A 25843-nucleotide genomic window follows, 5' to 3' on the forward strand; every position below is an offset into this window, starting at 1 on the left:
TTTCTCTATTTGTGAACTAACCTCCTCTCTCCTGGGCTCTTCAATTTGATTCCCACCCCCCAATCATTCTAGTTTAAAGTCTTCCCAGTAGCCTTCGCAAATCTCCCTGCCAGGATATTGGTCCCCCTAGGATTCAAGTGCAACCTGTCCTTTTTGTACAAGTCATACCTGCCCCAAAAGAGGTCCCAATGATCCAGAATCTTGAATCCCTGCCCCCGCTCCAATCCTTCAGCCACACATTTATCCTCCACCTCATTCCATTCCTACTCTCATTGCCGCGTGGCACAAGCAGTAATCCCGAGATTACTACCTTTGCGGTCGTTCCTCTCAACTCCCTTCCTATATTCTCCTTTCAGGACTTCTTCCCCTTTCCTACCTATGTCATTGGTACCTATATGTACCACGACCTCTAGCTCCTCACCCTCCCACTTTAGGATATCTTGGACGCAATCAGAAACATCCCGGATCCTGGCACCAGGGAGGCAAACTACCATCCGGGTCTCCTGACTACGTCCACAGAATCGCCTATCTGACCCCCTAACTATTGAGTCCCCTACTACTACTGCTCTCCTCTTCCTTTCCCTACCCTTCTGAGCTACAGGGCCGGACTCTGTGCTGGAGGCGTGGCCACTGTTGCTTCCCCCAGGAAAGCTGTCCCCCCCCAACAGTACTCAAACAGGAGTACTTATTGTCAAGGGGTACAGCCACTGGGGTACTCTCTAGTACCTGACTCTTCCCCTTCCCTCTCCTAACCACGACCCACTTGTCTCCCGTGGGTCTGGTGTGACCACCTGCCTGTAACTCTTCTCTATCAACTCCTCACTCTCCGTGACCAGACGAAGGTCATCGAGCTGCAGCTGCAGTTCCCTAACACGGTCCCTTAGGAGCTGCAGCTCGGCGGCACCTAGCGCAGATGCGAACGACTGGGAGGCTAGGAGACTCCAGGACCTCCTACATCCGACACCAAGAGCAGCAAGCTGCCCTCACACTCATACTTCCCCCTTTCCTCAAATAACAGGAAAAATTGAAAACCAAACCTACTTTGCCTCGCCTGATATGAGGGTAGCTCTTCTCTTTTAGATTGAAATGAGAGTCAGATTTATTATCATTGACTTATATGACATGACATTTGTGGATTGTGAATAAATTTGTGGAACTAGGTGTGAACTTCTGAGTTAAAGCCTGTGGAATGGGTCTCATCAGACATCTCCTCACTCACAGGCAGACGTCTGACCCACTGAGACACGAATATACAAAGTACTGAACAGTCACATTTTACAAGGCAGGAACACAGCAGGAACTAAACAAACTTGCACCAAATCTCTTCTTATGGGCAAATGTTTTACACATTGATTGTACTCTTTAACATAGCTAGCATTCAAGAAGCTTTCTCATTTGAGTGCAAGGAAAACAGGGAATGCAGCTGAGGAACGAGGCAAGGGACATAGTTTGCATCACCCTGACAAATGAAATGGCACCTGCTCTAGCTCATTCCTCCCCGATCTAATGGCAGTCCTTGTTGCAAAGAGGAGCGGCAGAAAGACAGGCGCACACGTGGGCAACTTGCCAGAGACATTCGATATTGCCACAGAGACCGTGCATTTCTGCTGAGTGAGGCCTCCGATGGAATATTTCATCACGCGTAATTGGGCCAAGTTCACACATTTTCCAAGCAGCAGTAACTCACAATCTCAAATGATTATCGGTGTCATTTTGCAAAATATTCCAACCTTGAAACACGTTTCAATTTCAGCAATCAGCTAGAAATGGCAACAGACTGGCTCTTTGAAGTGGGATCAAGTTCTGATGAGAGCGTTTTAAATGGTCTGCACAATAGTTTCATCCAATAAATAGTTCAGGCATTTGGTGAGCAGAGAAGTTGCCTCTTAAATGCCCTCAGAAAAGGCAATCAATCAATTATATCAAACCACCATGTCAAAATACAATACGAATAAAAAAAGAGACAATCCTTCAGCACTGACCTCAGCAATGGGTTTGGACTCAGCAAGGGAACTCCCAGCCCATAGGGGGGATAATGTTTCCCCTGGCCAGAACCAGGGATCACAGTCTCAAGGTCAGTGGTTAGCCATTCAGGAATGAGGTGGAGGAGAAATTTCTTCAGCAAGAGGGTAGAGGGTTGTAATTCCCTTCTCAGGAGGATTAAGGAATCTCAGTAATGGAGTATATTCAAGGGACTGAATGGTGTGTAATACTAAGGGATGGTGCATAGTGCAGAAAAATACAACATAGAACATTATAGCACAGTACCAGCCCTTTGACCCATGATGTGCTGAGCCTTTAACCAAGATCAATATAACTTCCCCATACCTATCCTTTTTTTCTTTTATCCAAAGTTCAAAGTACATTTATTATCAAAGTATGTATGAATTATACAACCTTGAGATTTTTCTGCTTACAGGCAGCCACAAAGCAAGAAGCCCAAAAAACACAATTACCAAAATGACCAACACCCAATACACAGAGAAGAGGAATGAAAACACAAATCATCCAAACAATAAAAGCAAGCAACCTGAACCAAACTGAGTCCATAGTCTCGAATCCCAGAGAAGTCGGAATAGGCCCAAAGGCTTTGTCTCAGCTCATCATATAGTGGAGCATATCGCCACGAAGCACTTAGCAGCCAGAGCAGTCTCACAGCCTCAGCCTCAGCTCTGAGGAGAGGAGAGGGAAGTAAAATGAAATGGACCAGAACTGACTCGACCCTCGCCTCCAGTCCCAACACCCTGTGTTTTCAGTCAATCTGGCCTGGTGTTTTAATTGTCCAAGCACCGGTTCACCACCCACACACAGACCCAGGCCCCGCCACAGAGATATGCTCTGGGCCGCTTCTAACACGTACTCGACCTTTCCAAATCAGCACGCCTAAATGGATCAAACCTCGCTCTTGGTTTAGATGGGCTCCAAAATAACTCTGCTAAAAACTTTTCTCCATTCCCTTCTCTCCAACTCCACCTCACACCCGCACACCTTAACTCTTGGATCAGCCTTACCTTCGTTCACCTCTTCATTGTTTGTGATGATCACTTAACACAATTTTCCATATAAAAACTGTTATTAATAGAGTATTTAGCTGAATCTCTTTCTTTGAAAATCACCAGTAAGCTGTCACCCACATTCAGTCGTGCCATCTTAAACCTAAAGTTAAGTCCATCTGATTATCTCTTTTTGCTGTTGCTATCAGGAAGGTAGTACAGGAGCCTCAAGACCCACACTACCAGGTTCAGAGACAGTTCTTGAACCAGAGGGGATAACTTCACTCAACCCATCACTGAACTGTCCCCACAACCTATGAACTCACTTTCAACGACTAGGACTCTTTGTCTAATGTTTTTCATACTGTTTATTTTTTTTCTTTTGTATTTGCACAGTTCGTTGCCTTTCGCACATTGGTTGTTTATCTGTCCTATTGGCTGCGGTCTTTTATTGTGTTTCTTGGATTCACTGCACGAAAATAAATCTCAGTGTTGTATTCAATGACATATATGTACTTTGAAAATAAATTTACTTTGAACTTTATATATTAAAATAAACTACATCTGACATCCCCCCCCCCCCCCGCATACATTACTCCAATCACCTTAAAGTTACGCTCCTTGTATTAGCCAATTCCACCTGGGGAAAAAGTCTCTGGCTGTCCACTCAATCTATGCCTATAAAAATAGTGCTGAGGTTAATAGTCAGTCATGACCTTATTGAATGGTAGTCCAATTGAAGGGCTCTTGTATATTTTTATGTTCTGAGGGGTCATGGCAATCTCATTACATAAATATCTGGAGAATGCATTCAGCATTGAGAGACAGTGTCGTTGACTAGTCAAGGAACAGTTACGTACACTGAGCTATACCGTTCAGTCAAAATCACTGAGTCATCCATCACCATTGCTGAGTCTTGAGGACAAACCAACCAGAGGTGGTATATTATAGAACATAGAACATAGAATAGTACAGCACAGTACAGGCCCTTCGGCCCACATTGTTGTGCTAACCCTCAAACCCTGCCTCCCATATAACCCCCCACCTTAAATTCCTCCATATACCTGTCTAGCACTCTCTTAAATTTCACTAGTGTATCTGCCTTCACCACTGACTCAGGCAGTGCATTCCACACACCAACCACTCTCTGAGTAAAAAACCTTCCTCTAATATCCCCCTTGAACTTCCCACCCCTTACCTTAAAGCCATGTCCTCTTGTATTGAGCAGTGGTGCCCTGGGGAAGAGGCGCTGGGTATCCACTCCATCTATTCCTCCTAATATTTTGTATACCTCTATCATGAATCCTCTCATCCTCCTTCTCTCCAAAGAGTAAAGCCCTAGCTCCCTTAATCTCTGATCATAATCCATACTCTCTAAACCAGGCAGCATCCTGGTAAATTCCCTCTGTACCCTTTCCAATGCTTCCACATTGGGATAGGGGAGCCAATCCAGATACTTCTCAACACTGATTCAGATCACAGGCAAGAAGACTTCCAGATGATTACCATATACAAAGCCAAACAAAACACCAACATACTGAACATCTGTGGAAAAAGCTTCAAGTGGCAGCAAAGGTACAGAGTGCGTGCAAATGGGAGACCTTCGGCATCATTCGCATAGTGTTATACAAGAGCACCATCACACCAGGCTAAATGAACTCACACACCAGACAAGATGATGAGAGAACCTACACTACTTGCACACACTCTCACTCAAATAACAGCAAACATATGCTCATTCCTCTATAGTCGCTGGGTCAAAATCCTAAACTAAATAAATGTTCAACGGCAAAGCAGAAGAAGTTTTAGCACACAGTGTGTAGCAGATCACCATCACCTCAAAAACAATTAAGAATGAGCAATAATGAATGAAAAGACAGATAGCTAACCAAGTAGATAAATAAATAAATAAAATATGAAGTCGACATTTAAAATTCAAGAAATTCAAAATACATTTATTATCAAAGAATGTATAAATTATACACCTTGAGATTTGTCTGCGTACAGGCAGTCACAAAGCAGGAAACCCAAAGAACGTATTTTAAAAAAAGAAAGATAAAAACCACTGCACAAAGAGAAAGAAATAAAACACAATCTAGCAAACTATAGAAGCAAGCGACTGTGTTCTCAACCAGAATAAGTCCTTACATCTGCTCCCAGAGCAGTTGGAGTAGGCCTAAGACTTGGTGCCAGTGTCACAGAAGCCAGAGCAGTTCACCGCCAGGAGATGAATGAACAATATGGGTGAGCGAGTGAAATCAGCCCGACCCTTGCCTCTGGTCCTGACGTTCAGGCTTTCCAGTTTATCTGAATCGGCATTTAAATTATTCAAACACCAGATAGCACCTCACTCTAGGACCCGGATCCCAGTGCGGTGATACGCTTGGGTCCCCCCAGCCCAAAGCCATTCTCAATCTCAATCTTGGACAATGTCTCCCATCCACTACATAATGTACTGGGTGGGCACAGGTGTACATTCAGCCAGAGACTCATTCCACCAAGATGCAACACAGAGCGTCATAGGAAGTCATTCCTGCCTGTGGCCATCAAACTTTACAACTCCTCCCTTGGAGGGTCAGACACCCTGAGCCAATAGGCTGGTCCTGGACTTATTTCATAATTTACTGGCATAATTTACATATTACTATTTAACTATTTATGGTTTTATTACTATTTATTATTTATGGAGCAACTGTAACGAAAACCAATTTCCCCCGGGATCATAAAGTATGACTATGACTATGACCATCACTAATCTCACCAAATTGACTCAGCACTTGGAGCGATCCAACCTCGCACCCAGGTACGGTAGATGGACATTGAAACTCTTCTGCATCGCCTCTCCAAATTGCTCACTCCAACTCCAACAGCAATACCAACTCCAGCTGTGACCCTGTCTTGAACACAAAGGTGCTTCAACTTTACGATGCACCCACATGGCGCATCCTTCAAATCAGATTCGCCTCCACTTGCTTCTTCATTGTTTGCGGTGATAGTTTTAACACAATTTTACTCAGAAAACAAACCAGGTGAAAGATTTATCATCAAATCTTCTGGTTTAAGATTTGTTTTCTTTAGACCATATTAGCAGTATAAGGAATAATCTTAAATCATTGGTGTTTTCATACCACTGGCAAGGCAGGCATTTATTACCAATCTGTGGTGTGCTCTACTTGAGTAGTGAATGATTTTTGTAATTATAATTGTTTATAAGATATATAGGCATAGAATTAAGCCATTTGGCCCATTGAGTCTGCTCCACCATTTCATCATGGCTGATCCATTTTCTTTCTCAGCCCCAATATCCTGCCTCTTCCCCTATCCCTTTATGCCCTGACGAATCCAGAATCTGTGAGCCTCTGCCTTAATTATACCCAATGACTTGGCCTCCAAAGGCGCCTCTGGCAATGAATTCCACAGATTCACCACTTTCTGGCTCAAGAAGTTCCTGCTCATTTTCGTTCTAAAATGATGCCCCTCTATTCTGAGGCTGTCCCCTCTGGTCTTAGATTCCCCCACCATTGGAAACATCCTCTCCACGTCCACTCTTTTGAGGCCTTTCAACATTCGATTGGTTTCAATGACGTTACCCCTCATCCTTCTGAATTACAGTGAGTAGAGGCTCAGAGCCATCAAATGTTCCTCATATGACAAGCCTCTCAATCCCAGCATCATTTTCATGAACCATACCTGAACCCTCTCCAATGTCAGCACATCCTTTCTTAGATAAGGGTCCCAAAACTGCTCACCAAGTGAGGTCCCACCAGTGCTTTATTAAGCCTCAACATTACACCCTTGCTTTTGTATTTTGGTCTTCTCGAAATGAATGCTGACATCGCATTTGCCTTCCTCACCACTGACTCAACCTGCAAATTAGCCTCTAGGGAATCCTGCACAAGGATTCCCAAGTCCCTTTGCACCTCAGATTTTTGAATTTTCTCTCTATTTACAGAAGAGATTTATACAAGAGGAGGTGACTAAGAAGATTGATGAAGTTAAGGCTAGTAGGAGGTGCCTATGTGGACTTTAATAAGTCAGTTAACAAGGTGCTACATGGGGATACTGGTCCAGAAGATCCATGGAGAGCTGGCGAACTGAATCCTTGGTGATAGGGGGCACAGGGTGGTGGTAGAAGTTATGCTCCATCTGTGACCAGTGATGTATAGCAGGGATCACAGCTGAACTAGCCAGCGCAACCCTAATCACTTCAGTGTGGCAACACTATGATCACTGGGATTACTTTGCACTTAAATGGATATTTGCGGTTATTTTTTGTTCTATCCTTGTAAAAACTGCATATAATTTATGTTTATGTTTTTCTTGTGAATGCTGCTTATGTGATGTTATGTGCCTGTGATGCTGCTGCAGTAAGTTTTTCATTGCACCTGCGCACACATGGACTTCTGCATGAGAATAAACTCAACTTTGATGTCTTTGTGCATGTTATCTATGAACAACTTCGATGTGAATATAGGTGGGATGATTAGTAAGTTTGGGGATATCATGAAAATTAGTGATGGTGTGGACAGCAGGGAAGAATAGTCAAGGCTACGCAGGCTGTAAGTCACAATGTGTGTGGGAGCAGGGAGAAAGGGGCTTTGGGGTTCTAACGTTTTTACTGTTACTCATTCTTTGAGGTACCCTTCTGTGGATGTCTGCAAAGAGCAAGAATTTCAGGGTTGTATAATGTATACATTCTCTGATATTAAATGGAACCATGTGATTTGATTTGAACGTGGACATGCTGTTGTGCAGGAGAGAAAGAGGGAGAAGAGAAATGCGGTAGTCGTGGGGGATTCCATAGTCAGGGGAACAGACAGGAGATTCTGTGAGCCTGACAGAGATACCCACATGGTGTGTTGCCTCCCAGGTGCTAGGGTACGGGATGTCTCGGATCGGGTCCTGAATATTCTAAAGGGGGAGGGTGAGCAGCCAGTTGTCTTGGTACATGTTGGTACCAATGACATAGATAGGACAAAGGAAGAGGTCCTGAAGAGAGATTTCTAGGAGTTAGGAAGGAAGCTGAGAAGCAGGACCTCCAGGGTAGTAATCTCGGGATTGCTACCTGTGCCACGTGCTAGCGAGGGCAAGAGTCGTCGGATCAGGCAGATGAATGCCTGGCTGAGAGACTGGTGTAGGGGGCAGGGCTCCAGATTCTTGGATAATTGGGATCTCTTCTGGGGAAAGTATGACCTGTTCAAAAAGGACAGGTTACACCTGAACCCGAAGGGAACCAATATCCTGGCGGAAAAGTTTAATAGAGCTGTTAGGGAGGGTTTAAACTAATTTGGCAGGGGGTTGGGAACCGGAATGATAGAGCAGAGGAAGGGGATAACAGAAATAAATCTAAGATAGTGAGCAGTAAAGATGTCAGGAAAGACAGGCAGGTGATGGGGCAAATGTGTAGCCATTGGGATGAGTTGAAGTGCAATAAAGTTGCAGTGAAATCAAAGCAAAAAGTATCTAATACTGGTCTTAAGGTGTTGTACTTAAATGCACGCAGCATAAGGAATAAGGTGGATGATCTTGTTGTACAGCTACAGATTGGCAGGTATGATATTGTGGCCATCACTGAGACCTGGCTAAAGGATGCATGTCTCTGGGAGCTGAACGTCCAAGGATACACGGTGTATCGGAAGGATAGGAAGGTAGGCAGAGAGGGAGGCGTGGCTTTATTGGTAAGAAATTATACTAAATCGTTAGAAAGAGGTGATATAGGATCGGAAGGTGCAGAATCTTTATGGGTTGAGCTAAGGAATAGCAGGGGTAAAAAGACCCTGATGGCAGTTAGTTATAGGCCTCCAAACAGCTGCAGGGATGTGGACTACAAATTACAACTGGAAATAGAAAAGGCTTGTCAGAAGGGCAGTGTTATGATAATTGTGGGGGATTTTAACATGCGAGTAGATTGGAAAAATCAGGTCGGCACTGGATCTCAAGAGAGAGAATTTGTAGAATGTCTGCGAGATGGCTTTTTAGAACAGCTTGTTGTTGAGCCCACTAGGGGATCGGCTGTACTGGATTGGGTATTGTGTAATGAACCGGAGGTGATTGGAGAGATTGAGGTGAAGGAACCCTTAGGAGGCAGTGATCATAACATGATTGAGTTCACTGTGAAATTAGAAAAAGAGAAGCCGAAATCTGATGTGTCGGTGTTTCAGTGGAGTAAAGGAAATTACAGTGGCATGAGAGAGGAACTGGCCAAAGTTGACTGGAAAGAGACACTGGCGGGAAAGACGGCAAAGCAGCAGTGGCTGGAGTTTATGCGGGAAATGAGGAATGTGCAAGACAGGTATATTCCAAAAAAGAAGAAATTTTCGAGTGGAAAAAGGATGCAACCGTGGTTGACAAGAGAAGTCAAAGCCAAATTTAAAGCAAAGGAGAGGGCATACAAGGAAGCAAAAATTAGTGGGAAGACAGGGGATTGGGAAGTTTTTAAAACCTTACAAAAGGAAACCAAGAAGGTCATTAAAAGAGAAAAGATTAACTATGAAAGGAAACTAGCAAATAATATCAAAGAAGATACTAAAAGCTTTTTCAAGTATATGAAGAGTAAAAGACAGGTGAGAGTAGATATAGGACCGATAGAAAATGATACTGGAGAAATTGTGATGGGAGATGAGGAGATGGCAGAGGAACTGAACAAGTATTTTGCATCAGTCTTCACTGAGGAAGACAGCAGGATACCAGACACTCAAGGGTGGCAGAGAAGAGAAGTGTGCGCAGTCACAATTACGACAGAGAAAGTACTCAGGAAGCTGAATAGGCTAAAGGTCGATAAATCTCCTGGACCAGATGGAATGCACCCTCGTGTTCTAAAGGAAGTAGCTGTGGAGATTGCGGAGGTATTAGCGATGATCTTTCAAAAGTCGATAGATTCTGGCATGGTTCCGGAAGACTGGAAGATTGCAAATGTCACTCCACTATTTAAGAAGGGGGCAAGGAAGCAAAAAGGAAATTATAGACCTGTTAGCTTGACGTCGGTGGTTGGGAAGTTGTTGGAGTCGATTGTCAAGGATGAGGTTACAGAGTACCTGGAGGCATATGACTAGATAGGCAGAACTCAGCATGGATTCCTTAAAGGAAAATGCTGCCTGACAAACCTATTACAATTTTTTGAGGAAATTACCAGTAGGCTAGACAAGGGAGATGCAGTGGATGTTATATATTTGGATTTTCAGAAGACGTTTGACAAGGTGCCACACATGAGGCTACTTAACAAGATAAGAGTCCACGGAATTACGGGAAAGTTACATACGTGGATAGGGCATTGGCTGATTGGCAGGAAACAAAGAGTGGGAATAAAGGGATCCTATTCTGGTTGGCTGCCGGGTTACCAGTGGTGTTCCACAGGGATCAGTGTTGGGGCCGCTTCTTTTTACATTGTACATCAATGATCTGGATTATGGAATAGATGGCTTTGTGGCTAAGTTTGCTGACGATACGAAGATAGGTGGAGGGACCGGTAGTGCTGAGGAAATGGAGAGTCTGCAGAGAGACTTGGATAGATTGGAAGAATGGGCAGAAAAGTGACAAATGAAGTACAATGTTGGAAAGTGTATGGTTATGCACTTTGGCAGAAAAAATAAATGGGCAGACTATTATTTAAATGGGGAAAGAATTCAAAGTTCTGAGATGCAACAGGACTTGGGAGTCCTCGTACAGGATTCCCTTAAAGTTAACCTCCAGGTTGAGTCAGTAGTGAAGAATGCAAATGCAATGTTGGCATTCATTTCTAGAGGAATAGAGTATAGGAGCAGGGATGTGATGTTGAGGCTCTATAAGGCACTGGTGAGACCTCACTTGGAGTACTGTGGGCAGTTTTGGTCTCCTTATTTAAGAAAGGATGTGCTGACGTTGGAGAGGGTACAGAGAAGATTCATGAGAATGATTCCGGGAATGAGAGGGTTAACATATGAGGAACGTTTGTCCGCTCTTGGACTGTATTCCTCGGAGTTTAGAAGAATGAGGGGAGACCTCATAGAAACATTTCGAATGTTAAAAGGCATGGACAGAGTGGATGTGGCAAAGTTGTTTCCCATGATGGGGGAGTCTAGTACGAGAGGGCATGACTTCAGGATTGAAGGGCGCCCTTTCAGAACAGAAATGCGAAGAAATTTTTTAGTCAGAGGGTGGTGAATCTATGGAATTTGTTGCCACGGGCAGCAGTGGAGGCCAAGTCATTGGGCGTATTTAAGGCAGATCGATAGGTATCTGAGTAGCCAGGGCATCAAAGGTTATGGTGAGAAGGCGGGGCAGTGGGACTAAATAGGATAAAATGGATCAGCTCATGATAAAATGGCGGAGCAGACTCGATGGGCCGAATGGCCTACTTCTGCTCCTTTGTCTTATGTTCTTATGGAAAGCTGGGTAGAATGTTGGAAGATGGGAGTTAATTTTGACAAGGTGAGGAGATGTACTTTGGCAAGTCAAATAGAGGTAAGACATATAGAACTATCAGTAAGGTAGTAAGGAATGTTGATGAACAGCAGGACCTTGGGGGCTCAAGTGTACAGTTCCCTGAAAATGGCAACACAAGTAGATAGAGTAGAGAAAGAAGCATGTGGTATGCTTGCCTTCGTGGGTGGTGCATAAAATATAACATTTGGTATGCTATACTACAACTTTGTACATCCTTCCTACAATGTGGCACCTACAGCTGCACACAATATTCCAAGTAGTCTGACTCAGAGGAGATTCACCAGGATGTTGCCTGGACTGAAAGGCTTTAGTTATGGGGAGAGATTGGATAGACAGGGGTTGTTTCCCCCAGAATGAAGGAGGCCAAGGGAGATCTGACAGAAGTTTACACAATTATAAGAGGTGTGGATGAGGTCGGTGGTCAAATCCTCTGGCGGGGCACCAAAGTGAGCATAGACTTAAAATGAGAGAAAGGAACTTGAAAGGGGATCTGAGGGGAAAGATTTCTTGGAACACAGAGAATGGCTGATATCTGGAAATCAGAGGAGATGGTAGAATCAGATACAATTACCATGATTAAGAGACAGGAACTTGAATAGGCAAAGCATACAATGATACAAACCTAATGGAAACAATGAAATTAGCTTAGATGGGCAAAATGATCAGTATCACGCTGTGGCCAAAGACTCATTTCTTTGCTCTGCCACTCCATGATTCCATGTAAAAGTGTTTGGTCAGACAATATCGCAAGGCAGTAATGTCCAGAAAGTCGAGGAAACACACACCAGTCCTCATTACGGGATCAGCAGTGGAAGGGGTGAGCAGCTTTAAGTTCCTGGGTGTCAATATCTCTGAAGATCTACCCTGGACAATTGATGCAATTACAAAGGAGGCACATCGGTAGTTATATTTTATTAAGAGTTTGAGGGGAATTGGTATGTCACCAAGGATTCTAACAAGTTTCTGCAGATGTACTGTGGAGAGCACTCTAGCTGGATGCATCACTGTCTGGTATTGAGAGGCCACTGCACAGGATTGGAAAATTCTGTAGAAAATTGCAAACTCAGCCACTTCATCATGGGCACTAGCCTCCCCAGTATGAAGGACATCTTTAAAAGGCGATGCCTCAAAAAGGTGGCATCTATCATTACGGACCCCAATCACTCAGGATATGCCCTCTTCTCATTGCTAGCATCACAGAGGAGGCACAGGAGCCTGAAGACACACACTCAGTGTTTTAGGAACAGCTTCTTCCCCTTTGCTATCAGGTTTCCGAAAGGACAATGAATCCATGTACACTACCTCACTTTATCTTTTGCTCTCTTTTTACACTAATTACTTCAGTTAATTTATATTTTTTTTGTATTGTAATTCATAGGTTTTTTTAATTGTGTATTGCACTGTACTGCTTCCACAAAAGAACAAAGTTCATGAGATATGCCAGTGATATTAAACCTGATTCTGAAATTTCCTTTGGCGCTTCACAAGGTACCATCATTATACAACAGGAAATATTTGGACGCAGGAACAAAAACTGCTGGAAGAAGAAAACTGAAAGGCATAAGTTTAAGGAGCAAAGGTACGGACATAGATGCAAGAGAGAGCAAGAGCTCAAGAGATTTAGTTAAGAGGCAGGGGTGCCACTTTTTCAACCAACGGTTACACCTAAAATAGCCTCTGACTCCATATACCTAATCAGAGTGATATGGTTTGAAAGGTAATACTTTACCAGTTTATGATACTGAGGCCGAGCTGCAGGATCACAACCAGTCTTCCCCTGTCTGCCTGGTCGTACTATTGGGTTGTGACAGATGAATCCTATCGATACAAAAGAAATCAGCTGTTATCTTTCAATAAAAGTCATCCATCTTCAATGTGGATAGCAAATCCTCTCCCCACCCTCATACATTCTTAAATATACTTGCTGAGATACTTATCAACTTCAGTATCCGTTTCCATGTGTTGGCTGCTGACAACCAGTCCCACCTCACCATTACCCCTTTTGTCAACTCCCACCCTCACCACTATCTATAATTTGGATGATTACCTCATTCAATGCAGTGCTGAATGAGCAGAACGCCCATCAAACTGAACTACGGGAAAACCAAAGCCACTGTCTACAACCCTCTGAGGTCTCCATGCTCACAGCTGGAAACCATTCCTCTGCCAGCTTTTCTGCTTCAGCTACGGCTCCAAGCTCTGGTATTCCACCCTTAGAATTCTATCTATCTCCTTCATTTTTTTGAGTTTGGTTTTATTTGTCACATATATATAGAAACAATGAAACATAGAGTGAAACATGTAGTTTGCATCAAATATCAACACAGTCCGAGGATATGCTGGTGGCAGCCCGCGAGTGTCGTCATGCTTCCAGCACCAACATCGCATGCCCACAACTTATTAACCTTAAATCGTACATCTTTGGAACGTGTGAGGAAACTGAAGAACCTGGAGAAAACCAGTGTGGTCATGGGGAGAACATATAAACTTCTTACAGCGGGAATTGAACTCCGATCACTGGTGCTATAAAGTGTTACACTAGCGGTTAATATTACGGTTGCACCTTAATATCTGAAGTCTTATAACAATTATGTGGATTGGGCAAGTTTTGGTTTGATGATGCATTGTGGTGCTGCTTTACGATGTTAATGGTAAATAAGGGTAGAAGTCATGGTTGAGGAGGAAGCGTGAATTATATAAAGCAGACCAGAACGGGTCTCAAACTTCAACACTTTAGTCATCAACTTCCAACTTTTTGGGTTCTGCAATCTACTTTGCTATCTCTCCCACCTTTGTATCGCAGCTGAGATTCTGAAACAATCATCCTCAATGGAGTACTGGGACTTGATCAGTCAAGGCATTGGTGTTCTTTAAGGTAGTCGACATACAGACTGCCCATCCAATGTAATATCACAACAGCTCAAGGGCAAAATGCTTCCAGCTAGATACTATTGTACTCAGCTGCCATCATAACCTGCCCCCACTCCAATGCTCTGCCCCAGCTTGAAGCTGTTTGCCCCCTTTCAGTTACTTCGTTATCCATAACAAGCCCACTTGTGTCCTCATATGCAACAGTACATGTCAAATCCAAATATCACTGAAGAACTACCCATCCTTTTGTCACATCCTATTTTGATACTTCTTCACCAGTCTGCAAGGTTCAATCAAAGTAAACCTCAGCGTGATCCATCTTCACTCATGCCCATCAGTGTGTGCCCGCCAACCTCGTCACACAGACCCCTGCCATCTCCATCCATTATTCTGCATCACTTTGCAGCTCCTGAAACCAGCTTATGAATGACACCACCACCTCTGTAGGACTCTCTACTACCAGCACAGCCCTTCTGGGTATTTCTGTGTACTAACTCCTTAGCTACAGCATCTATGCTATAGCTTGTTTCTCTGTTACTTGATATTCTTCTCTGGCTGGCTATTTTGTTCCATTAAGAAATCTTTTCTTTTGTGCATATTTTGTCATAGGAGTAGGAAAAAGCCACTCAGGGCCATAAGCAAATTCCTCATGTTGGCTGACCTGTATTTTAACTCAATTGCAGCAAATCCCATGATAGTTTGTCCAATGAAAATCTATCAAAATTAGTTTTGGCTTCAATCATTTTCACCTTTTCATTTGAGGTGGGGGGTGGTGAGGGAGGAGTTTAAACTAAGGATTGAAATCCAACTCTTCACTACTCAAGAAGTGTTTCCCAGAGTCACAGAGCACTACAGCACAGAAACAGGCCCTTCGGCCCATCATGCCAAACTGTTATTCTGCCTAATCCTGTTGACCTGCATTTGGACCATAGCCCTTCATATCCCTTCCATCCAAACTCGTTTTAAATGTTGCAATCGAACCCACATCCACCAGTTCCGCTGGCAGCTCCTTCTACACTTGCATCACCCTCTGAGTGGAGATCCCCATTAGGTTTCGTCTTAAATACTCACCTTTCACCGTTAACTCGTGACCTAGTGCTAGTCTTACCCAACCTCAGTGGAAAAAAGTTTGCTTGCATTTACTCTATCTATACCACTCATAATTTTGTATACCTCAGTCAAGTCTCCCCTCATTATCCAATGCTCCAGTGAATAAAGTCCTAACCTATTCAACCTTTCCCTACAACTCAAGTCCCGGCAACATTCTTGATTTCATTCTCAAAAGAGCTGTCTCTTTGTGGCTTCCTGCCATTATTCTCACAGCTACTGAACCCCGTTCTGTATGAGGCAGCTTGGGGAAGCTCAAGCAGTTCAGTTATTCTTTCATCATAGCGTACCTCCTCACAAACACCCCCATGCACTATCAACCACTACATTACTTGCTTTTTTACAAATCCATATGTTGATTGAGACAATGAACTCCAGTGCCGCAGGCGTCGATACCCTTAAGCTTTTACAGCAGGGTCTGATTTGTTTGTGTGTAAAAAAACACTCATTTACATTGCTACAATACACTGAGCTCATAAAGGACATTTTCCGTGGTAGATAAACATTCAGATGGTTTTGTTTATTTCAGTCACACTAACAAACCACAGTACAAATTGTATTTAACCCTGTGCAGTGCCAAGTCATGCCATTTATTCAGTCTTTATATATAGTTTTTTGTAAATTCTATGTATTTCCTTATTTCATGTAAATACCTGCAAGAACATTACTCTCAAGGTAGTATATGGTGACATGCTGTATAAATACTTTGATAATAAACTTGTTTTGAATTTGACTTTTGATATATTCATCCTTCAGTCCACCTGGTTCACTGCCTGTTCTGTAAACCACCCCCACCTCAACTCAGTGCTTTCCCCAGAGGTATCCTGAGCCTGGTAAAGCACAGTGTTGGTTGCTCTTCCCTGCCATTCACTGTTTAAATACATTACGCACTCATACTTACTGAACTAAGAGAAAATAAAACATCTGACATCAACTGGGAAACAAGAGATACAGACCAAGCTTGAATTACCCCTCCCCTCTATCTGCAAACTGTCTGAGGTCCATGCGAGTCTGGAAGTTGAGGCCCGAAGATCAAACCTTTCATTGGCGTCTTGGGGTGAAGTCTGAAGTTGGAGACCCAGCATCTGGGAGGGTGAGAATATGGGGGCAAAGGGCTGGAGGTACGGAGGTGGCCTATCCTTGGGTTGGAGGCCTGTTTGGGTGTGTGGGTGATTGGGAGGGATGGGAAAGGGCTTATTTTTGTGTTGTTGCTTTGCTTTGTTGTGTTGTTGCTGCTACTTGAGTTGTTCTGAGGAACATGCTATGTCGGTACTGAAACGTGTGGCAACACTTGCAGAGTGTCCCCAGATCATCCTTGGGGGTGTTGATTGTTAACACAAATGACACATTTCATTGTATGTTTCGATGTACATATGATAAATAAATTTGAATCTGAAATTGAAGTAATGTTATTCTATGACGACCACAAAATAATATGAACACTATTATGGGAGATGTGTGCAAATTAAGTGATATAAAATTGTAAGGTGCCATTAGAAGACAGAATTTTATTTTCTACAGACTTCCATAGGCAGTGGTGTTCCAATGTACACCCTTGCTTTAACATAAAAGTATGGGTTGGTATTTACACAACTCTAATGCCACAAACTGAAATCAGACCTAGACAGAAAGCAACCAAGGTCTCTAAAGTCATAATATTCCAACAGGGTCTTTCTCTCAGGTATCATGCATTTTCAATGCAGGGAACCTGTTCCTCCCAAAAAACATGCACTCACCCACTAATGTAAACATATCCGTCAGTAAGCTTGCTTTAATCTTCAGATCCAAAGGTGCATCACTATTGAGATACAAAGGCAAATTCATTGAAGTGGGTTTAAAGAGCAGTTCCCATGAATACAACTAAATCCAGAAATATCAAAGAGTAGATGGAAGAGGTGGGCTGAAACAACCCGTTTCTGTGCTGTACATTTCTGACTCCATGAATCCATAGTTTGTCATTACTTTAAAATCTAACCTACAGTAACTTTAGATGGATAGATACTTTATTGATCCCAAAGGAAATTACAGTGTCACAGTAGCATAATTAGTGCACAGATATAAATATTAGAAGAGAAGTAGAAAGAATGAAAAAATAAGTTTCCACAAACAGCCTGGGGGGGGGGGGGGGCGGGCGGTCATCATTACCCTGGCTATAGGTTGACTCATTATAGAGCCTAATGGCTGAGTGTTAGAATGACCTCATATGGTGCTCTTTGGAGCAGTGCAGTTGCCTTAGTCAATAGGCACAGAAGGCCAATCCATACTTCCACCTATCCCCAACATTTAAAAAGACCCTTATTCCACACCAGTTTCCTACCCTATCACAATATCCCTTGAATCAACACAAATGCTGGAGGAACTCAGCATATTGGGCAGAATTTAATGACAGGAATAAAGAGCTGATGTTTCGGCTAAGACCCTTCCTCAGGACTAAAGAAAGAGAATGGGCTAGTAGTAGTAGTAGTAGTCATACTTTATTGATCCTGGGGGAAATTGGTTTTCGTTAAAGTTGCACCATAAATAATAAATAGTAATAAAACCATAAATAGTTAAATAGTAATAGGTAAATTATGCCGGTAAATTATGAAGTAAGTCCAGGACCAGCCTATTGGCTCAGGGTGTCTGACCCTCCAAGGAAGGAGTTGTAAAGTTTGATGGCCACAGGCAGGAATGACTTCCTATGACACTCAGTGTTGCATCTCGGTGGAATGAGTCTCTGGCTGAAGGTACTCCTGTGCCCACCCAGTACATTATGTAGTGGATGGGAGACATTGACCGAGATGGCTTGCAACTTGGACAGCATCCTCTTTTCAGACACCACTGTGAGAGAGTCCAGTTCCATCCCCACAACATCACTGGCCTTACGGACAAGTTTGTTGATTCTGTTGGTGTCTGTTACCCTCAGCCTGCTGCCCCAGCACACAACAGCAAACATGATAGCACTGGCCACCACAGATGGGCTGAATGGACTAATTCTGCCCCTCTTATGACCTTAACGGTCCCAATGAAAAGTCCTGATGAAGGGTCTTGGCCCAAAATGTTGGCTCTTTATTCTTCTCCATGGATGTTGCCTGACCTGCTGAGTACCTCCGGCATTTTGAGTGTGATACTCTGGATTTACTGCAACTGCAGAATCTCTTGGTTTTTATCCCTTGAATCCATCTAAGCAAAAAGATAGCTGGAAAAAGATTAGGCCAACAGACCCCTCACACCTGTCCGCTCTTTCAATCTGATCCTGACTAATCGGCCCTAGAGCTCAAGTCACAGTACTCCAAGTGTGTTCTCACAAAGACCTTTTCTTAAAATGTGAAGTCAAGTTTGACTCTTAGAGTCGTGGTATCATATACAACAGAATAAGTCCTTTGGTTCAGCATGATCTAACAGATCATTAACTTTACACTAATCTTATATACCAGCACTTAGTCAACAGCCTTCTTTTTGCTTCCCTCCAATCTGCAGGAACCATTCTAAAATCTGAGAATGGAGGAATATGTACATTGCATAGGCAGAAGGGATTAGTTCTGTTAAGCATTTAATCACATAATTAGTTCAGCATAACATTGTGGTCTGAAGGGCCTATTCCTGTGATGTACAGTTCTATGTTCTAATCAGTATAATTTTGGAAGATTTAAATTCCAGATTGATTTAATTATTTTGATTGAAACTCCCAAATGCAGTGGGATTCAAATTCATATCTCTGGTTGAATAGCTCAATACTTTGACTGCTAACCACCTTGCTACCATGTGTGCCATTAACAAAGCCTTGAAGCAGCAGGCCCAAGATGCAATCATCTTCATCTGACACTCTGAACTTCCTCAGTTGCTGATAAATATGGGAGAATTCCAAATTTCAGTTTAAGGGAAAGTAGTCACTAGTAATCAGCTGAGATTTCTGTGCTACGGCTGATCACACAAGAGGCTATGGGGTTTAATGTCAATTTCTTGGCTACCCATACATTATAGAACAGTATAGTACAGGCCCTTCAGCCCACAATGTTGTGCTTTTCTTAACCTACTCTAAGATCAATCTAACCTTTCCCTCCCACATAGCCCTCCATTTTTTCTATAACCCATATGCCTATCTCATAGTCTCTTAAATGTCCCCAATGTATCTGCCTCTACCACCACCATGGCAGGTTGTTCCACACACCCACCACACTCTGTGTTAAAAAAAAACACTTCTCTGACATCTCCCCTATACTTTCCTCCAATCACCTTAAAATTATCCCCCACATACTCACTTCTGGGAACACTGCACTACCATCTTTTGAAAGTATGTCAGTAGGAGCAGATATCATTAGAATTGTTCGTGACATTAGCATTCAGGGTTTTCAAGAGGGAACTGGATTGACATGAGGATAAAGCAGCGGTGCTATGGCGGGTGGTGGGGGGGGTGACAGCAGATAATTAGGGCTGATGCAGTTTAGAAAGCAGCAAAGGCTAGATTGGCAAATTCCATTTCACCAGTGCTGAATAAATTTGTTATGCTGTGCATAGGATGCAGGCCTTTGTTAACCATTCTGCACACCCCACGTAAACTCCATTTGCCACTCCTCAGTCCACTTACCCAGCTGACAAAGATCCCTCTATAAATCCTAAATAACTTCAGCACTGCATCACTATGCCCATGCAGGACTTCTTTTTGTTTGTGTTCACAGGAGTGTTGTGAATGCAGACCTGACCATAATGCAAGCAAGCCTCTCTCCATTAACTCTGTACATACTTCATGCTGCCTCATGAAAACAGCAAACTGAGATAGTGAAAAGCTCTTGTTTCCGTGCCATGCAAGCAGATCAATCCATATGCAGAAGTAGTAACAAAAATTCTGAATGCAAAATATGTTATGGGTACCGAGTAAGTGCACTGCAGGTAAACAATATAAAGTGCAAAGGCCACAATAAGGTAGATTGAGATATCATTTCAAATTTAGTGCATGAAAGGTTCGTACAAGACTCTTGATAATGCCAGGATGGAAGTTGTCCTTGAGACTGTTGGCATGTGTTTTCAAGCTTTTGTATCTTCTGATTAAGTACATGTGACATTAATAAATTAATATACACAAAATGCTGGAGGAACTCAGCAGGTCAGGCAGCATGTATGGAGAGGGATAAACAGATAAAGTTTCAGGCGAGACCTTTCATCAGGACTAAGGGTTTCTCTGGATTTCCAGCATCTGCAGAATCTCTTATGTAAATAATATTTAATACCATTCCTGCCAAGAAGGCATCTATTGTGCTACTCCAAACAGCCATAGAACCATGTGGCCTTTTATATTTCAGGGGATAGTTTGGAGTCAGCAACACTAGTCAGTCAGAGCTAAATATAGAAACCAGCAAATTTCTTTTCAGAAAACTAGATGGATTTTATTACAATCCTGCAATTTTTATGGTTTCTATTAATAATACCATTTATTGTTTGAATTTCTGAATTCTCTAGCATAATTTCCCCAGGATACTGTTGAGATTTGAACTCGTGTTCCTGAAGTAATTAAGCCAGGTCTCTACTGGTCCAGTAAAATTACCCCTATGCTACTTTGCCCTGGTTATATTGTTTCTACTTGCAACTTTATACTGACAGTGGATTGGAAGGGTGAAAAATAAGACTACTTTGAAAAGAATTTAATGATGCTTTATTAACGTGATTTGCCAAAAATGTAATTAAGAGGCAATGAGGCTATAGGGAATGAAATGGTCAGCTGATAAGGAAACAAAGAGTAGGGATAAAGAATTAAAGAGGTGCAGTAGGAACAGTTCTGCAAGGAACTCTTAAAGGTCCGTTAAAATAAGTGATTTGGACTTTGGAGTATAAGAAACTATGGCCCAAATCTAGCCAGTTCAGCAGATTGACCTTATTTTATATTATTTTTATTTACTTAGTGAAATAGCTCAGAACAGGCCCTTACAGCCCCTCGTGCCACACTGCTCCAGCAATCCTGGACAAACCTAATTAATCCTAACTTAATCACGGGACAGTTTATAATGACCAATTAACTTACCCAGTACATCTTTGGACTGTGGGAGGAAACCAGAGGGCCCGCAGAATATCCATGTATTCCATGGGGAATATGTACATACAGTACATAGACTCCTTACAGAATGGTGGAGGAATTGAATTCCAAACTCTGGAATGCTCCAAGCTGTAACAGGTTCTTGTTAACCATGATGATACCATGGAGCCCAAGTAGTGATGATAGAGGAAGACTTGAATAGGTTGGCAAGATGGGCAAATGCAGGTCAGTGTAAAAGAAGGGAAGTTGTTTTTGAAAGCATCTTTTTGTTACTTTTGCTTTTCCTAAACACCTCACTGAAATGTCTCAGCAGCTTTCTCTGAAACAGCTTTCGAAAGTCAGGCTGTCTTTTTGTGCCTTATGACACAAGTCTGCATGCCTTGGGATAACTCCTCTATATTCTATTTTAAGTTTGCTCCCCTGGGAAGTGAATCTACGAATGTAAAATGCCAAATTGGTCACCGCCTTCTCAGTCTCAAATTTACTGCACCTATTTTTCCTCATTTTATTTTAACAAATTCTTCAATAACTGGTTTTCAACTTAGTAGCTCAATTTCCTTAGCTATGTCAAAAGTCTCCAAATAATTGCACGGTAATTTTCAAACATTTGCATTCGGGTTGTCTGTGCACAGGAAGAACTAGGGAAAATCCACTTCATCATTTTTGGTTCTCTTTCTCCATCACTCCATTTTGCAGTAAATTTTAACAATAAGAAGCACTAATCTGGAGCCAACCATTGTGGGTACTCTGCAATGAAAGTAAAATTTGGACTGTAGTCTTATAGTTTTTTAAATTTTGTGTTTTTTGCCCGATCTTTCTTCTTTTTTTGTGAGGGAGGAGGGATTTGGGGAATGATGTGCCTGTTTAATTTTTGTTCAATTTTTGTGTGGGGAGGGGGGATTTGTGGCCTTTCTTTTGTTTCCTGGTTTCATGGCTACCCAGCAGAATTTCAAGTTGTATACTTTGATAATAAATGAACCTTTGAAATAAAACACAATGCTGGAAATCTGAAGTAACAACAGAAAATGCTGCAATTGTTCAGCAGTTCAAGCCACAACAATGGGAGGAGTTACAGAGTTAACACTTTAGGTCAGAACTGGAAAGCAGACAAAAGAAGCTTGTTAACCTGTGGGATGGGCACAGGAAGATGGATGTCTCTGTTAGGTAACACTAGGGTGAACATGGGGATAACCTGTAAACAGGTTGTCTGGTCATTGAGTTAATCTAAGAACATAGCCAGATTTTCAACGTTATGCATTTTGTACTCCTGCATTCTTTTGTCTGAGTAGTGTCACAATAACAATTTATTACTGATGGCATGAACATCAATTTCTTGAACTTCATGTAATGCCCCCAACCTTCATCATTCCCCATCCCCTTTCTCTCTTTCAACTTATCACCTTGCCTGCTCATCACCTCCCTCTGGTTCTCCTCCCCCTTTTTCTTTCTTCCATGGCATTCTGTTCTCTCCTACCAGACTCCCCCTTCTCCAGCCCTGTATCTCTTTCACCAAATAATTTCCCAACTCTTTATTTCATCCCTCTCCCTCCTGGTTTCACCTATCACCTTGCGTTTCTCCCTCCCCTCCCTCCCACCTTTTAAAACTACTCCTCATCTCTTTTCCCTCCAGTCCTGCCAACGGGTCTTGGCCCGAAACAACAACTGTACTTTTTTCCATAGATGCTGTCTGGCCTGCTGAGTTCCTCCAACATTTTGCGTGTGTAACCTATCATTCAATGTCAATAAGACCAAGAAGTTGATTATTGACTTCAGGAGGAGGAAACTGAAGGTCCATAAGCCAGTCATCATTAGAAGATCAGAGGTGGAGAGGGTCAGCAGCTTTAAATTCCTCAATGTTATCATTTCAGATGATCCAATACATAAGTGTCACTGTGAAGACAGCATAGCAGTGCCTCTAGTTAAAAGTAGAAGTTTGAGAAGATCTGTCATGGGTTCCAAAACTTTGACAACACCTATAGATGTGCAGTGGAGAGTATATTACTGGTTGCATCACAGCCTGGTAATGGAGATATTAATGCTCTTGAACGGAATTGCCTACAAAATGTAGTGAATACAGCCCAATCCATCATGGCTGAAGCCCTCCCAACCATGTCACAGGAAAGCAGCATTCATCATCAAGGACCCTCATCATCCAGCCCATGCTCTCTTCTCCTGCTGCTATCAGGAAGGAGTTACAGGAGCCTCTAGACCCACACCACCAGGTTCAGAAACAGTAATTACCTCTCAACCATCAGGCTTTTGAACCAGAGGGCATAATTTCACTTACCCCATCACTGAAATGTTCCTACAACCTATGGACTCTCAAGGACTCTTCATCTCATGTTCTTGATATTTATCCCAAATTTATTTATATGTCCTGTTGGTTTTAGTGTTCCATTGATTCTACTGTGTTTCTAGTATCTATTGTGAATGCTGCAAGAAAATGAATCTCAAGGTTGTATATGGTGATATATAGGTACTTTGATAATAAATTACTTTGAAGTTTGAACTTTGGAGGACACAGCCTTCTCTGTTTTGTAACAACTAACATAAACAACATCATCAGTTAATTCCATGAATTCCTCAGTCTCATTCTTATCCACTGGCTAATTCCTTCAAATCCTCAAAGTATCAGAAACAACTTGCAACTTCAACAAACCCCTTCATGCCAAAAAACTATTGCCACAGTCCTCATCAGTCTCACTTTCCATAATCTAGGCAAGGCTCATGGTCTGTAATTACATGGCTCTGATGATGCAGACAGGATGCGGAGAATTAGCAGGTGAAGTTCAATCCAGAAAAATGGGAAGTTTTAAACTTTGGAAGATTGAATCTGAAGGTGGAGCATGTTAATAGCATGGTTCTTAGAAGTGTAGAGGACAGAGAGTTCTTGGGTCCACTTATATTGATCCCTCAAAGTTGATAGGGTGGTTAAGAAGCTGTATGCTGTGCTGGCCTTTAGTTGGAGGATTGAGTTCAAAAGCTGTGTAGTAATGTTGCAACTCTATAAAACTCTGGTTAGGCTACATTTTTAGAATTGTGTTCAGTGCTGGTACCTCATTATAGGAAGAATGTGGAAGCTTTAGAGAGGGTGCAGAAGAGATTTACTGCTTGAATTAGAGAGCATGTCCTACAAGGAAACGTTCAGCAAGCTAGCGCTTTTCTCTTTGTAGCAAAGAAAGATGAGAAATGACTTGTTCAAGGTGTATAAGATTATGAGAGGTATAGATAGAATGGACAGCCAGCACCTTTTTCTCCCAGGGCTGCAGAGAGTAATACCAGGTGGGTGTCTGGAACACATTGTCAGTGCTGGTGGCTGAGGAAGATTCATTTGGGCCATTTCAAATACTCTTAGATATGCACGTGGATGCAAGAACAATGGAGGGTCTGAGCTATGTGGTGGGGTGGGGGGTTAGGAGAGGGTTAGATTGTAGTTTCACATAAGGTTGGCATAACTTTGTGGGCCAAAATCCCTGAACTGTGTTGTACTGTTCGAGCAAGACCCCAGAAAAGGGTCACTGTCTTAACTCCTGAATCACCAGTCTTTCCCAGCAGAAACATTAATGAACAAAGGCAGAACTCATTGCTTACTTACCAGGCCAGTGAAGGAGAAAGATTGACTTCCAGCAGCCAGGGTTTGAGGTTGGAGTCAATTAAGACATCAAAACCATACAGCTCTGTGAAAACACAAAGCACAATTGTGTAAGGATACTGAGCAATGCCAGGGATTCAGAATCACATGACACTGGAGCTCAAACTGGACACTACCACTGCCCGATGTGTAACAGGAGTTCACTCCTATTCGAGACTGCTCCCACAAAACCACCATCCATCATTTACCTTAACAAAATCCAGTATCACTTACATAGTATAAGACTTCTAATCCAGCTTGACCAGTAAAATGTGAACACACAGCCTTTATTACTTTTTTTTTTGAAAACCGTATTACAAACTAACTTCCCTAAATTAATTGTGCCAACGTTCAGAATAGGACTCAGTGGACTGGATTATGAAGTGCATATTCAGGAATAGGAATAAGACCTTGAGCTTGTTCCAAGATTAAAGTAAATTTTGACTGCTTTATCACTCATCTCCATTTTCCTTTGATTAATAACAAGACTCTACACAGAATAAATTTATCATTAGTTGCATGAAACAGGCACTGCCCACTGAAACTAATGGAACCAAGTATCAGAAGGGGAATTCAATGGACACCCAATACAATTGTTCCCACTCTGTGTCAGCAACTGTACAGCAACTTTCATCCCAAAGGCTCAGTTTTAATATTTTAATCAAGCCCCAACATCCTCAGCATTTTGGGGAAAGAGGGAATTTTTTGGAACAGCTTCAAATTCTGACTGAACTCTGTGTGGTAAGAGTCCTTCCAGATTTCTCTTTTTATCTGCATATTTTTAATATTGAGATTGTGACTGCTTCTTCTGTT

General features: G+C 42.4%; 1 protein-coding gene across 10 annotated transcripts in view; it reads right to left on the minus strand.

Annotated features, from left to right (window-relative positions):
* The window catches only part of ttll5 (tubulin tyrosine ligase-like family, member 5), a 510221-nt gene that overhangs the window by 290659 nt on the left and 193719 nt on the right, over window positions 1–25843 (minus strand). For all 10 annotated transcript variants that reach the window (XM_072271858.1, XM_072271833.1, XM_072271823.1 and 7 more), the window contains 3 exons: window positions 24995–25076; window positions 17129–17190; window positions 13144–13232 (listed from right to left, as the gene is read on the minus strand). In XM_072271858.1, coding sequence (XP_072127959.1) covers window positions 13144–13232; window positions 17129–17190; window positions 24995–25076 — 233 coding nt within the window. The remainder of the gene's footprint in view (window positions 1–13143; window positions 13233–17128; window positions 17191–24994; window positions 25077–25843) is intronic.

The sequence above is a fragment of the Mobula birostris genome, chromosome 1 (assembly GCF_030028105.1).
Source record: "Mobula birostris isolate sMobBir1 chromosome 1, sMobBir1.hap1, whole genome shotgun sequence".
NCBI lineage: Eukaryota > Metazoa > Chordata > Chondrichthyes > Myliobatiformes > Myliobatidae > Mobula > Mobula birostris.